Consider the following 12,058-nt stretch of genomic DNA (forward strand, 5'->3'; position numbering starts at 1 on the left):
GAATATAAATAGTTCAGTTTAAAAATAATGACTTTGATCTTCAATTACGCCTCTGAATATTCAATATGAGAGCAATGGTGCCCCCTTGTGTAAAGTATCATCAGTGGTCTGATAGTGATACGCATGCAAGGCCGATTGTAAGAAAACCTGCCGATAACAGAGGTGTTTTACCTGTGAGGCGTCATCGCCTCTGTGACAACTTATGAGGTACAGTAGATTATCTGAGCATTTTTATTCCACACTCACACGCTTTCTTTCCCAGCAAACTTATATCGATTCTCTCAGCAGTGAAGGCCATCCCCTCTGTCCGTGTTTAGCCTCTCCTACTCGTCACACAGACTGCAGCTCTATCCTCCACTGTCAGACCTCTGGGCGCACTGCACTGCTCTGGGCTCAGTCAAGCGGTCGTAGGACAGCACCATCATAACCTGCAAAAATAGGATAAGAAGATAAGATAAGATGAGAAAACATTCTGGGTTAGTACATTATCTTTGTCAGTTCCAGTTGCTTGACAAAAGCACAATAATGGTTCAGTAATTTTGAAAATGCACTGAAATGAAAGACTGATGCCATTTCTGTATGTTAAATATGAACAGACAGATGCAGATGATCTTAAAGTTAAGTTTAACATGCCTGGCGACGCCTTGTGTTACGTACTGTGATCATCATGAGGAGAGCGAGCATCATGCCCAACATTATGTACAAGTTATTGGTCAGTCCTCCAGCCCACAAAGGACCCAGTATGGTGGCTAGGCCTCCAACTGAGCGTCTCACACCGTGGCTGAATCCTTTAGGTGACGCATCGCAAAGAATAAACTGTTATTTATTTCTTAGCTACAACAACATTACAATATGGTTCAGTAGAACAGTATGAAGAACTTTATTCATAGCATATGCTGAGCTGCAATCTGTTGCTTTAATATGTTGACTGGTGTAAACAGCTCCAAGGTAAAATGAGCCAACCTTGTGTTTTCTCTGCTGTGACTTTGGAGAACAGAGACACCTGAGACACGGCCACAAAGGGAAGCCCCAGCAGCTGCAGAAACACTCCGATGATGAAGGCCGTCAGCTCCCATCCATAACCACCTGGTGGGGATGGAAATGTAGTACCACAGTATTATTGAATGGCAATAGTTGACCCCAAAATTATATGGACAATATCACTGAACAATTACATTTATCAGCCATAACCTAACACCAGTCCTCACATATCTACTATTCATAATTTGATGAGGCTCTAAATTATAGTAGGCTATTTAGTTGTTTTTTTATTGCTGATATCTAGTGCTAATAATTTGAAGTATTTGACAGATTATACTTCAGTTATTCAGCCCCCTCTTCTTTCAGTTTTTAAGTTCCTTCCACCAATGGGTTGGCACCACTAGAGATAGCTCTATCTGAAAACCACTGCCAAGCTGGCAGCCATTACATTTTTGTTCTCTGCTGCTTTGCATCATGCACATGTTTGTGAGAATCTGTGCCCACTCATACTGTTAGATGTTCCTGCATAAGACGAATCTTACAATCAAAATGCAATTTCACCAAACAAACATGTTTCTCAGTAGTCTAAGAAAAAAACCTTTTTTTTTTTCAGGTACATGCTTTTTAGGTTTTATTTGTTGTAACTGTGACAAATAGCAAACAAATGTAGGATACGCTTTAAGAAATAGCATTTTTTTTTTCTAATTAGATTACTGTAATCCCTTTAAATGTACTCTGGCACTCCCCAGCTCCTGCACCTGTCACTTGCAATCAAAGCGACAAACGTGACGAGCTGCAACAGACGCAGGCCAACAGGAACATGCAGGATCCACTTTGCCTGCTTGATCTCCTGCTGGCCTGCCAGAGTCTGAATGATATCATTTACAGAGCACATGCAATTCAGCCAGTGTGTAACCCAGTATGGCTCGCTGTGCTCTGCACACCAAACACCAGAAAGGCTTTGGCACAGTAAATGAGGAATTTTAAAGTCTGTGTGTGTCTGTGTCGGGGTGTGTTTATATGTTTTCCTGGACAGGTTAGCACCTCGGGGGTTGCAGAGGAAGATGAGGCACCAGATACAGGCGGTACAGCAGATGACCAGGCCCACAGCCAGAACGGCACGGTCCGCCACCTTTGTGCTCAGCCAGCGTACAAAGAAGAAGCCCAGAATGACCTCCACTCCGCACAGACTGTACATCAAGCTGTTGCCCAGCTCGCCAAAGCCGAAGTAGCGCTGCGTCAGAGGAGTCACCATGGTCTGGAGGTTTTTGAATAGATGTTTGCAAGGTCAGTCAGTTAGACGAAGCAACACAGGCAGAGGAGAAGATTTTTATTAAAGCTGAATGAGCACCTTTTAAGTTCTTCAAAGGCTTCATTCATTCCTGATAAAAAAGAACCGTTCTGTTTTGATATTAAAGCCATTATATAATCCAGGCCTGCACTGTCTGACTATTCAGTCACCACAGTTTAATGAGAAGAGACAAGACCTCTTCATTTCACGCTCAGGACATAGAGACTGATTATGTCCCCTCATTATACCAGTTTTACATTGAACGTTAAGCAATACTTCATTATTTTCTCAGAATAAGCCTTTACAGGTAAGGAGCAGATGGATGCAGCGTGGATGAAACCTGGGTAAAACAGCGTGACATTGCGTGAAATGTTTGGAAATTCAGGCTGATGGAGCTCGACAGTAGTTGCTCTCACCTCCAGCGCTGTCTGATTGAAGAGAGTGATGAACTGAGCTGTGAGGAGAACAACCACCTCTTCTCTCAGGAACTCTGCAGAGAGAAGGACAAACCAGAGAAACCAAAAGAAAAGTCAGAAAACAAGCTCAAGTGCTGCCATTAAATTGAAAAATGAAATTAAAAAAGTTTATAGAGAAGAGAAAAGAAAACTTGGGACTATCTGAAAGTAATCCTAAGATTAAAAGAACCATGCAGGATGAATCCTGGTTAGTTGGTCATGTCCAATAAACTGTAGATTTATTTTTAAGAAAAAGTATGAATTGTGCTATTTTATGTCCAAAACATGATAACACAAGAAAGATGTATTTTGACAAATTCCAAATTTTGATACCAGCTTTTCCTGGAACAAAACCTCCCTTATGGAGTTGGAGGGGAGGAAAAATGAGCTGGGCTCGCTGCTAAATTTGGTTGCACATGCCAGATGGCTAGATGAATGGTTTGATATTACAGTCTGTGATTTACTATGCTTCAGTTCTCTTTGTTTAGAGTTTGCACAATTATTAACATGATTTCATTTTTCATATACTGCTACATTACGTACCTGTATTGTGAAGTGGGGGTTAATAATGATCTTTAAAATGTAGTGTATGATATGAGTTTAAAGGGCCCCCCAGGTGATTTAATACTGCTCATACTGCCCAAACCAAAACCTTGTATACAGTTTTCATCCACATTAAACAAACAAGATTAAGCATGTTCATTGGCTCTGAAGTTGTTGAAGGCTGTTTTCTGCTTCTATGGACTTTCTGCTAAGCTAATTAGCTCTTGGCTGTAGATTTAAAAGGGTAAACATTAAGAAAATGCAGTGGTTGGAATTTTCTGGTGATTGCACACTAATAACAACATGTTTATGAATACTATATTCCATTTCTGGTAATAGAGCCTTCTAAATATTACACATTGAACCTTCAAAATAAAGTGTTACCTATATAGTTCAGCCCAAAAACATGGTAAAAATCAATTGAGAAAACTATAAGAGGCTTAGGGAAAGCAAGACAGTTATACAGTCTACTTTTTTCTTCTTCCAGAAGCAAAAATTGACACAGGTTTTACTTGTGTTGTTTCTTGTTCTGCAACATGAACCAGACATACAAAGACGATGACAGCAAGTGAAAGATCTGCCTCAGTTTCAAAGGTTCCTCACAGATACACAAAATTTGGGCAAGATCAATAATTCACAAGCACAAACACCAGACACAGTGTAAGGGCTAAGAGACACTCCCACAGTATGTGCTAGAGCTCCACACATGCTCCAGTTTTCCTCCCGAGTTTCTAGTGTTGTAGGTTTTCTTCAAAACAAAAAGGAATCAATAAGAAGAAAGTTGGCCATTACCAATTCTGTCTCCATTTCATCCTCAAGTCAACCACAGCAAGCCAGTCAATGAAAAAAGAAGTCTGCTATCCATCCCTGTGCCACATCTTCAAAGAGTGAGATAATCGATACCAAGGTTTGACATAGTACACACACACGCAGAGAGAGAGAGAGACTAACAAAGAACAGACAAAGTTAATCAATAGCGGCATATGATCACTGCTTGATTCCCATGTAAACTTACCATGACACTAATCTAATAAGACGCCTGACATCATATATATACACACACATAAACACAGTCTGACATGAACCAGACACATACACACAAGTCAAATCGCCACACAAGGAATCGGATCTGACATGCCACACAGAATTCCACAGAGAGACCCGGAGAAGGTGGAAGGAAGGTGCATGTGTGTGTGAGAGAGAGTGTGTAAGAAAATCAATAGAGTAGATACAAAACATGTGCATTGGCAGTGACATGTCTTCCTACCTGAACTTCACAAATACAGTAGAGGGAAGCTGACAATCATTGCTCAGGACAGGCAGTGAAACCTGCTCACTCACCTCTGCCGGCACTGAAGTTTTTGAAGGGGTTTGAGATCAGAGAGACACCCTGGATGGCCTGTATCTCACATGAACTGGAGGCCTCCGACTGGTTGGAGACGACAGTTCTGTAGGTGAGCACAGGCTCCTCGTCGGACCCCATCAGCGGCACCTCCTCCTCATGATCCTCATCATGTTTCATCTCCACCATCACAGCCCCCTCTTCTGAGCTAACGGGCGGTAAATCCCAGTACACAACCAGGATGACGAACTGGATCATCACCCACAACAGGCACATGAAGATCTGAGCATAAAAGAAAAACAACATGGATGTCCTTTCACAAACCTATTGAAGATAAAGCAACAGATACACAGAGGAGAGTGTAAAAAAAAAAAAGAAATTAACCCAGCACAGTGAAATAAAAAGCAACATGCAGTGTCAAATTATGTGGAAAGATGGATTCAGGCGTAGTGGAGCTTTTTCATATTTCATTTAGGCTACATCCTTGCTACAGGTGTTTTATTCAGAGTGACTCATGAGATGGAAATAGATCGATATAAGTTGTTACAGGCCTGAGTATTGCTGCAGGTGCTTTGCATTCTTCTTATTCAGAGGAGAACAAAGAATAAAAAAATGCATGTAAGCCAGGGGAGTGCAGAATACAGAGCGACACTGTCTAAAGATTGTGTCTGTATTCATGGGGCTTTTGAAGAACCTTAGATTACTGATTATCTAGATGCTGTTACCCCAGGAGATGTATACTTGTTCACAACAAAGGGCCCCAGTTTGAAATCACACAGCCGCAGGAACAGGTTGAATGCCGGCCCTGGAGAGACAGCAGGAAACACTTTAAAGAGGAGATGGAATAAAAACAGAGGACATGTAGAGACAGTAGCCTCCAACATAGTGATTTTATTGAATGTCTCCTTCTCACTGTTGAAACTGAACATAAAAGAAGACATCACAAAATCCTTCCCAATGTCTGATATTTCTCAGAAGACAGAGTATGTGGAGAGAGGTGAAATGACACGTCTCTTTGTGGTAAGATGAAGGTGTGTGGGGGGGGGACCGACCGACAAGAAGGCCAGCTTGTCGACAGGCCATGATGGCAGCAAAGATACCAGCACGCTCCTCTGGCCGAGTGCTCCTAGTCAGGAAACCAAAGATGGAGGAGCCTGCTCCTGCACCGACACCTGAGAGGAAGAAAACAACGTCCTTCTGTTACAAATACACAACATGCTTTGGTATGACTGCATGCATGTGTGTGTGAGTGTGTGTTACCTGCTACAAGACGACTGCATAACAACAGCCACTTAGAATAGCCAATAAAATACATGAAGTTACCTGAGGACAAATAAAAATAAAAAGCAAGCTAATTTTTAGCCATGTTAGCAGGATGGCTAAGACAGAAAATATCTACTAATGTAGAGAAATTTGTTCCATGAAATCATTAAAACCTAAACTTTCTATCCAGGACCATCACTGCATAATTTAAATTTGTCCAGTTTTATTCCTGAACAACTAAAGATATTTGCATCAGCCACAACTGTACCTTGTTTTAAGAGTTAAATAGATCATGTTAACATGCTAAAAAGTTAAATTAAGATGGTGTTAATGGCAAACACTACATAGATATATACACTTACTTACATGATGATCATACTGATCATATGATAAATGATCATGGTATTAAAGTGTCTCAAATATATAGTTTAGTGTGGATTATATAGGGAGTAGCAAACTGCTGAACAGTGAGATGACTCCTGACACAGCCTATAAACCTAAGTCCTCTGATGTTCTGTATAGATCTTCTTTATCTTCTTTATATTTAACCGAAATTAAGCCGCATTGTGCTGTAAAAAGTCAAGTACAACTCACGGCCACTACAATTACAATCATGCATTGCAAAGAAAGGTCTAGATGAAAGGAATGACATAAAACCTGTTTTACTTCATAAAGTCCTATAGTGGATGAGTGAATGAGCTACAGCAATTCACACACTCATTATTTGCTCAAGATCTGACTCTGTCATGTGATTTGTCTTGTGATTTGACTACTCACCGACTATTTCAAAAAGATTTGAGAAAAGGATGATGGACTTTGTGGTTTTGCTCCTGTCTGACCAGAATCCAAAAATCGGGCCTGTGAGCAGCCCACTCAGACTGAAAGCAGACAGACCCAGGCCCAGGAAGTATGAAGGGGCCTCCAAAATCTGCAGATACATCCATATCGTAGGCAGAATGACAGCTGAGACAAATGACGCAAGATAAGTTTAGAGGAAAAAGGGGGGGGGGGCATGTAAATGACAAGCTTGTTTACTGACAGCAAAATATATTTGAATTGAATTTGCTGCCATATTCTCTGTGATGTGTGAGTCCAGCTAAAATGCCAGGCGCATTTTTATTCCTGAGTCCGCTCTAATGAGACCATTATCTCATGTCTTCAAGTTTACAAAGCTGTAATAATAAACTTACCATATTCAACGCCGCTCAGCATAAATATCAGTCCAATGGTAAGAAAAGTCAGATTTCTCTTGTGGTGATTATCCATTCTGCTTAGTGACTTGCTGCCTTTTATACACTGACCTCAGTTTGCACATGATCAGAAATGGTCTTCAGAGTTCTAACCAAATAACAGGAGACACTCTGCGTCCAATTACAATTGCTGGCCTGGTTAATCAGAGGAATTTGTTGCACCACTGTACAAGGCAATTTCAGAGCTTCTTAGAGGTAGAAAACAAAGATCTTCTCCTATAGAGGAGGCTCAGCAGAGGTTAGACCTGTAATGTGGGACAGAACACATCAAATCAGCAATGGAGACAGTACAGACCAGTTTGAAATGGTTGCCATAGTCCGTTTTCATTAGGCATTGATGTTAAAGATGAAATTCTGTTTGAGTCATCTCCGCAGTGCAGCATCAAGCTTCAAGCTTCACAGTCATAGCAATGTCTCAGGTTACCAGGTGAGGTAAAGTACACCGAGCTTTATACATTTTTAATCTTGTTTTTTTTTTTTCAGTTTCATCAGAAGTGCTTGATTCTCACATAACCCTGTAAAGAAACGTGCCCGGGCTACATCTTCCCTTCTAGGGTGTAGATATGAGTAGGTTTAACTGTTTTCACAAAATAGACTCAATTTGCAAGTTCACAAATACAATAAACGATACACAGAAGTAAAGCCATGGTAATAAAATATATCTGATAAACCACAATTACATTTCCCAGAATATGAAGCTGTGAGTTTGTGATAAAGTGAAATATTCAAAATAACACTCTATTGTATTCAATACAGAATAAATTAGGTACGACGTCGCTGTCTGTTTTATTGAATGGTTGGCTCCATTTCCAAGCTGCTGTGGTGTTCCTAGCCTTGGGCTTATATTAAAAAGAACTGTCACCAAGTTAATTTGCCCATATGTTTTTCTAGCAACACATGAATAATACAATGAGTTTCCATTGTTTGAATAACACATATAAACTCGCTCGGCCTCTTGCACTCAAATCACACAGTGTCTGGACTGTCCAACAGGTTTCAAGCTCAACGGTCAAACAGGATAATGAGAAGGCTCAGGGTACATGTGCTTGGGTCAGTATCTTTTCTGTATGTGGTCTGTAGTTGTGTGTACAAATGGTTGATTTGGCAAACAATTGTCACTTTATGCCTTTTTCTCCTGCTCTTATGTCAAACTGACTGAGAATATATTCTGGCTCTGAACAGTGTTATCATGCCGCTTCATTTTGTGCGTTAGCAATCAAGAAGGGATTCAGCTCTTCCATGGCAAACTGCTCAGTGCAGCTGAGCCTCACAGGCCCATTGAGAGGCCATTAGCATCCTACCTGCTTTACCTGTGGCGGTTTCTATAGAAACACACATGAGGATGGAAGGTGTTGTCGCACTCAACTTTGAGCTTTGGTAAACAACAGGAGCTCCCGGGACAATAAGCTGCAGTCTAGTGCAGTCAGTCACTGCAATGCATCGGAGCCTGTTGGAGACACAACATGAGCTGTTGACAAAAGGACATATGACTTGCAGATAGAGAGAAGCTTGTTAGGTGGCCATATATACATGTGGGCTGGGAGCAGGCTGAGATAGGACTTGGCATGCACTTGAACACAGCATCTCCCCGGAGGACGCTCACCATGCCCGTCAGCATCAACCTGCACGGTGCTCGCAGGCGGCAGGCACGGTAAGAGGGGCCCATCGACTGGGCCAGGCAGCTTTGAAAACACTGTTGGGAGTTCATTAACAAGGAAAATCTAATATTTAACAAAGCTTCACATTCAGGTCAACACATGAGCAATATGAGCACATGTGGTTATACACATTGTATGTGCCCACTAGTTGTGTAAAAAACAGAGGACAAGTGAAAAAGTTTGTAATATCAATTAATATTGCACTCCACACCTTCCACTGATGAAGTTAAAGACTTATTTACTTAAGGTTATTAGCCTGTGTTCCTCTGGAGAAATGGTGTCTGGGGCTTTGTGGTGTTTTCTGGAGCAATGGGCTCCTATTACAAATAGGTTCAGTTTTGTTTCTATCATGCACATGTGCATTAGCACACTGGTTTCACCCAATCTGATGACTAATGTAGCAATGCCCAAAGACAGCAAAGTAGATTATTGTATGGAAAATTGGATTGAGACACCACAATATTCACAATACTATCAAAATCAATTGAGGTATATCCCTGGAGTAAATGCATGTATTTACATGAGGGTTATGTGGACCCCTGTGTATGTGTATGAGAGACACAGGGACGCCTTTCACATGGCAGCAGCACAGGAGCAGGAGTGGAGAGGAGGGATGGATGGGCATGGAGAGCAGCGAGCTCGGACCCAGATGCCAGCGTCAAGCCTGGGGGAGGACCGAGCCATCCTGCTGGGCTTTGCCATGATAGCCTTCTCTGGGCTCATGTTCTTTGTGGTTGGCGTCACTATGGTCAAACCCTATGTTAACAGGTACCCTGTCTGTTCATGCCACATGCAATGATGCTTGATAGACAATGTTATGATTTATAAATGTGATTTCCATTGGTAGTACACATTTTACTGTACATTAGATTACTCTAGTAGTAACAGTAGTCAATTATTAGTAGTAGTATTTTTATTATACTGGCAGCTCATATTTTCATTAAATTGATTAATTAGGTGTCAATAAAATTAATAATGTTTATGGCAATCATGATTGAATCTGGATTGATTAAAAGACAGATACCCTTTGAGCCATGTTTGCTCACTGATAAAAGCTAAAATAAAAACATCAGATGAGAAACAATGAGTGCCTATCCGGTGTGAGTTTACATGTGCTGGGAATGTGAGGGCCCTGGGCTGGTTACCCTGAACCTGTCCTGGCTCTTTTTTACCAGTAACTGGGAGAAGGAGGAGGCCGGCTGTGTGCTGATGCAGGCCGACATCCTGAAGGACTGGGTGGACTGCAGAGGAGTGAGCATCGTGCCATGCCTCAGAGTGACGGTTAACCTCACAGGATTCAATCAAAGTGCTTTTCTGCACTTCGATGAAGAATCGGTCCTCCTCACTTCTGAGGTAGGGATTTATGGCCGTAAATTCCAGCTTTTAGATCTGACCTTATAGCTTTATGAGTCTCGGGTTTGGATCTGCTTCACACCAGGTGTTGCTTGTCGACTGTGGGGGAGGAACCACCTGCAGATTACTCATGGCTCCAGAGGGCTGGATATGAGCATTAACACTTTATGTCTGTGTAGTACAACTGTGATGAAGGACTACTTTATTTCTCAAGATTCAGAAGTTATCCTGGTTTTAGGATCCTAGTTTAAGCCATTTGAGCTGTGGCTTAATGAAGTCAAACCACTATACTGAACTAGCTGACAGGATGTAAACTAGCAGGACTCTGGTTCCTGTACACCTATTAATAAATGAGTATCATTTATTAGGAGATTCTCTTATGCTGCACTTGAAAGAGACTGTATGAAACATTTTCAGTACCTGTGCAGTATATGGAGGCTAGGAAGATTGGTTCCTTTTTAACACAGCTCTGATTGCAATCAGAGCTGACAACTGTAACAAGCAGCTCACTTTAATCATATCTTTTCTTTCCTAGTGTTTCTACATTCCCAAATGTCAGATGGACAGAACAAATCTCCAAGCTGAAGCCCAGAGATTGAAAATGACCCTGGACACCCAGATGGGGAGCAGCTCATCATGCTTCACCGACCGCATGAGGCACCCAAAGGACGTGATCTTAAACAGAAAGTACACTTTGAGGAAGGCTCTGCTCGCACTGCTGTGGCCCTGTGTGATGCTGGGTGGCGGAGCTCTGCTGGTGGCCTTTGTGAAGCTGACACAGTGCTTAGCCATTCTGTCATCTGAGATGTGCAGTGAGACTGCAGGGGGCAGGATGACTTCAAGATACACCCAGGGCAAACTGTACAGACTCCTCCGGAGGTCCAGCATGCAGTCGCCCTCATGACATATCTAGTGTTTGTGATGCAACATGCCAAAAATACCATTTGGAAACATGTAACTGGTACAGGGCCAGTATATATGACATGAAATGTTAGTTTTAAGTGCACCAAATTCTAAGAATGACAGCTTATTGCTTTTATTTTATGATTTAGTGCCAGGCTGAAATCATCCTTAGTGTTAAGACTTGGTCTGAACTCTGAAATTATTGAAGAGAGCTCAAAAGGATTCCTAACCCAAAGATATTTCAGATATTTCAGAAATATGCAATGACAAATTGGGCTATGAAATACAGGATCTATGGGCTATGTTTGTTAAACCCTAACAGAATAGTCCTAAACTTTATAAGTCAGAAAAATGGCAATTAAATGGGGAGCTAAAAAAAAAAGCTTTGTGCAAAATCCAATGTGCAGTGATCTTGTGTGTTTTATATATATGGATAAGGACTACCCAGAATGCCAACACTCAAGCCAATCAGCCAGTAGCAGGTCTACCAAACATGCAAGGGTGGATCTCCTACAGTTACTTCCACAGCATGAGTACTCTGTGTTTGGGATATTACTTGAATAAGTCTCAAAAGAGTTAAAGGACAGAAAAACCATTAGAAATGAGAACCATCTGTGTTGATCTAATTAAGTGTTTGTATGCAAAGCAACAATATGTTTAATTACTCCTGTTTTTCAAAGCGGAGTCCACAGAGGCCAAATTTAAAAAAAGAAAAGCGTTTACATAATTGGCTTCCAGGCACATTTATATACAGAGACTCATTTTTTTCAGCTTTTTATTCATTGACTATCAAAGTTTATTTATTTATTTTATTTAATCTTCATTTCGGAGCTGACTTCAAGTCTTAAGACTAATTAACTAGCTCTCAATTCCAAGATTAAGAGCCACAATATATCACTCTGGGAATTTTGATGCATTTATAACTAACATCATGAGTAAATACCCTGATGAGTTTGAAACAGCAGCAATAAATAAGAAAATGTAGACATTGAAAATGAAGCTTACTATACATAAACCTG

At 41.1% G+C, this 12,058-nt stretch overlaps 2 protein-coding genes across 2 annotated transcripts; one reads left to right on the forward strand and one right to left on the reverse strand.

The window, feature by feature from the left end:
• Positions 1–305: 305 nt before the first annotated feature.
• Positions 306–7,162, reverse strand: mfsd8l2 (major facilitator superfamily domain containing 8-like 2). Its single transcript, XM_026314230.1, has 11 exons — positions 7,066–7,162; positions 6,653–6,838; positions 5,873–5,935; positions 5,665–5,784; positions 5,338–5,417; positions 4,612–4,894; positions 2,689–2,762; positions 2,026–2,239; positions 964–1,086; positions 658–788; positions 306–428 (listed from the first exon to the last, which is right to left on the reverse strand). The coding sequence occupies exons 1-11, from the start codon at positions 7,139–7,141 to the stop codon at positions 348–350; spliced, it is 1,431 nt and encodes a 476-aa protein (XP_026170015.1). The 5' UTR covers positions 7,142–7,162; the 3' UTR covers positions 306–347.
• Positions 7,163–8,690: 1,528 nt separating this feature from the next.
• On the forward strand, positions 8,691–11,040 carry kcnmb3 (potassium calcium-activated channel subfamily M regulatory beta subunit 3). Its single transcript, XM_026314229.1, has 4 exons — positions 8,691–8,776; positions 9,342–9,551; positions 9,959–10,136; positions 10,672–11,040. Exons 1-4 carry the CDS (start codon positions 8,691–8,693, stop codon positions 11,038–11,040), a joined length of 843 nt encoding a protein of 280 aa, XP_026170014.1.
• The last annotated feature ends 1,018 nt before the right edge of the window (positions 11,041–12,058 follow it).

Source organism: Mastacembelus armatus, chromosome 17 (genome assembly GCF_900324485.2).
Source record: "Mastacembelus armatus chromosome 17, fMasArm1.2, whole genome shotgun sequence".
Lineage (NCBI taxonomy): Eukaryota > Metazoa > Chordata > Actinopteri > Synbranchiformes > Mastacembelidae > Mastacembelus > Mastacembelus armatus.

What these genes read in the sequence shown, in the direction of transcription:
- mfsd8l2 (XM_026314230.1), bottom strand. Translation starts at nt 7,141, where the DNA reads ATGGATAATCACCACAAGAGAAATCTGACTTTTCTTACCATTGGACTG. An exon ending in GCTGAGCGGCGTTGAATATG is followed by an intron (nt 6,839 to 7,065) that starts GTAAGTTTATTA and finishes CATTTGTCTCAG; the next exon opens with CTGTCATTCTGCCTACGATA. An exon ending in ACAAGTATACATCTCCTGGG is followed by an intron (nt 4,895 to 5,337) that starts GTAACAGCATCT and finishes TTTTATGCTCAG; the next exon opens with ATCTTCATGTGCCTGTTGTG.
- kcnmb3 (XM_026314229.1), top strand. Translation starts at nt 8,691, where the DNA reads ATGCACTTGAACACAGCATCTCCCCGGAGGACGCTCACCATGCCCGTC. An exon ending in GTCAAACCCTATGTTAACAG is followed by an intron (nt 9,552 to 9,958) that starts GTACCCTGTCTG and finishes CTTTTTTACCAG; the next exon opens with TAACTGGGAGAAGGAGGAGG. An exon ending in CGGTCCTCCTCACTTCTGAG is followed by an intron (nt 10,137 to 10,671) that starts GTAGGGATTTAT and finishes TTTCTTTCCTAG; the next exon opens with TGTTTCTACATTCCCAAATG.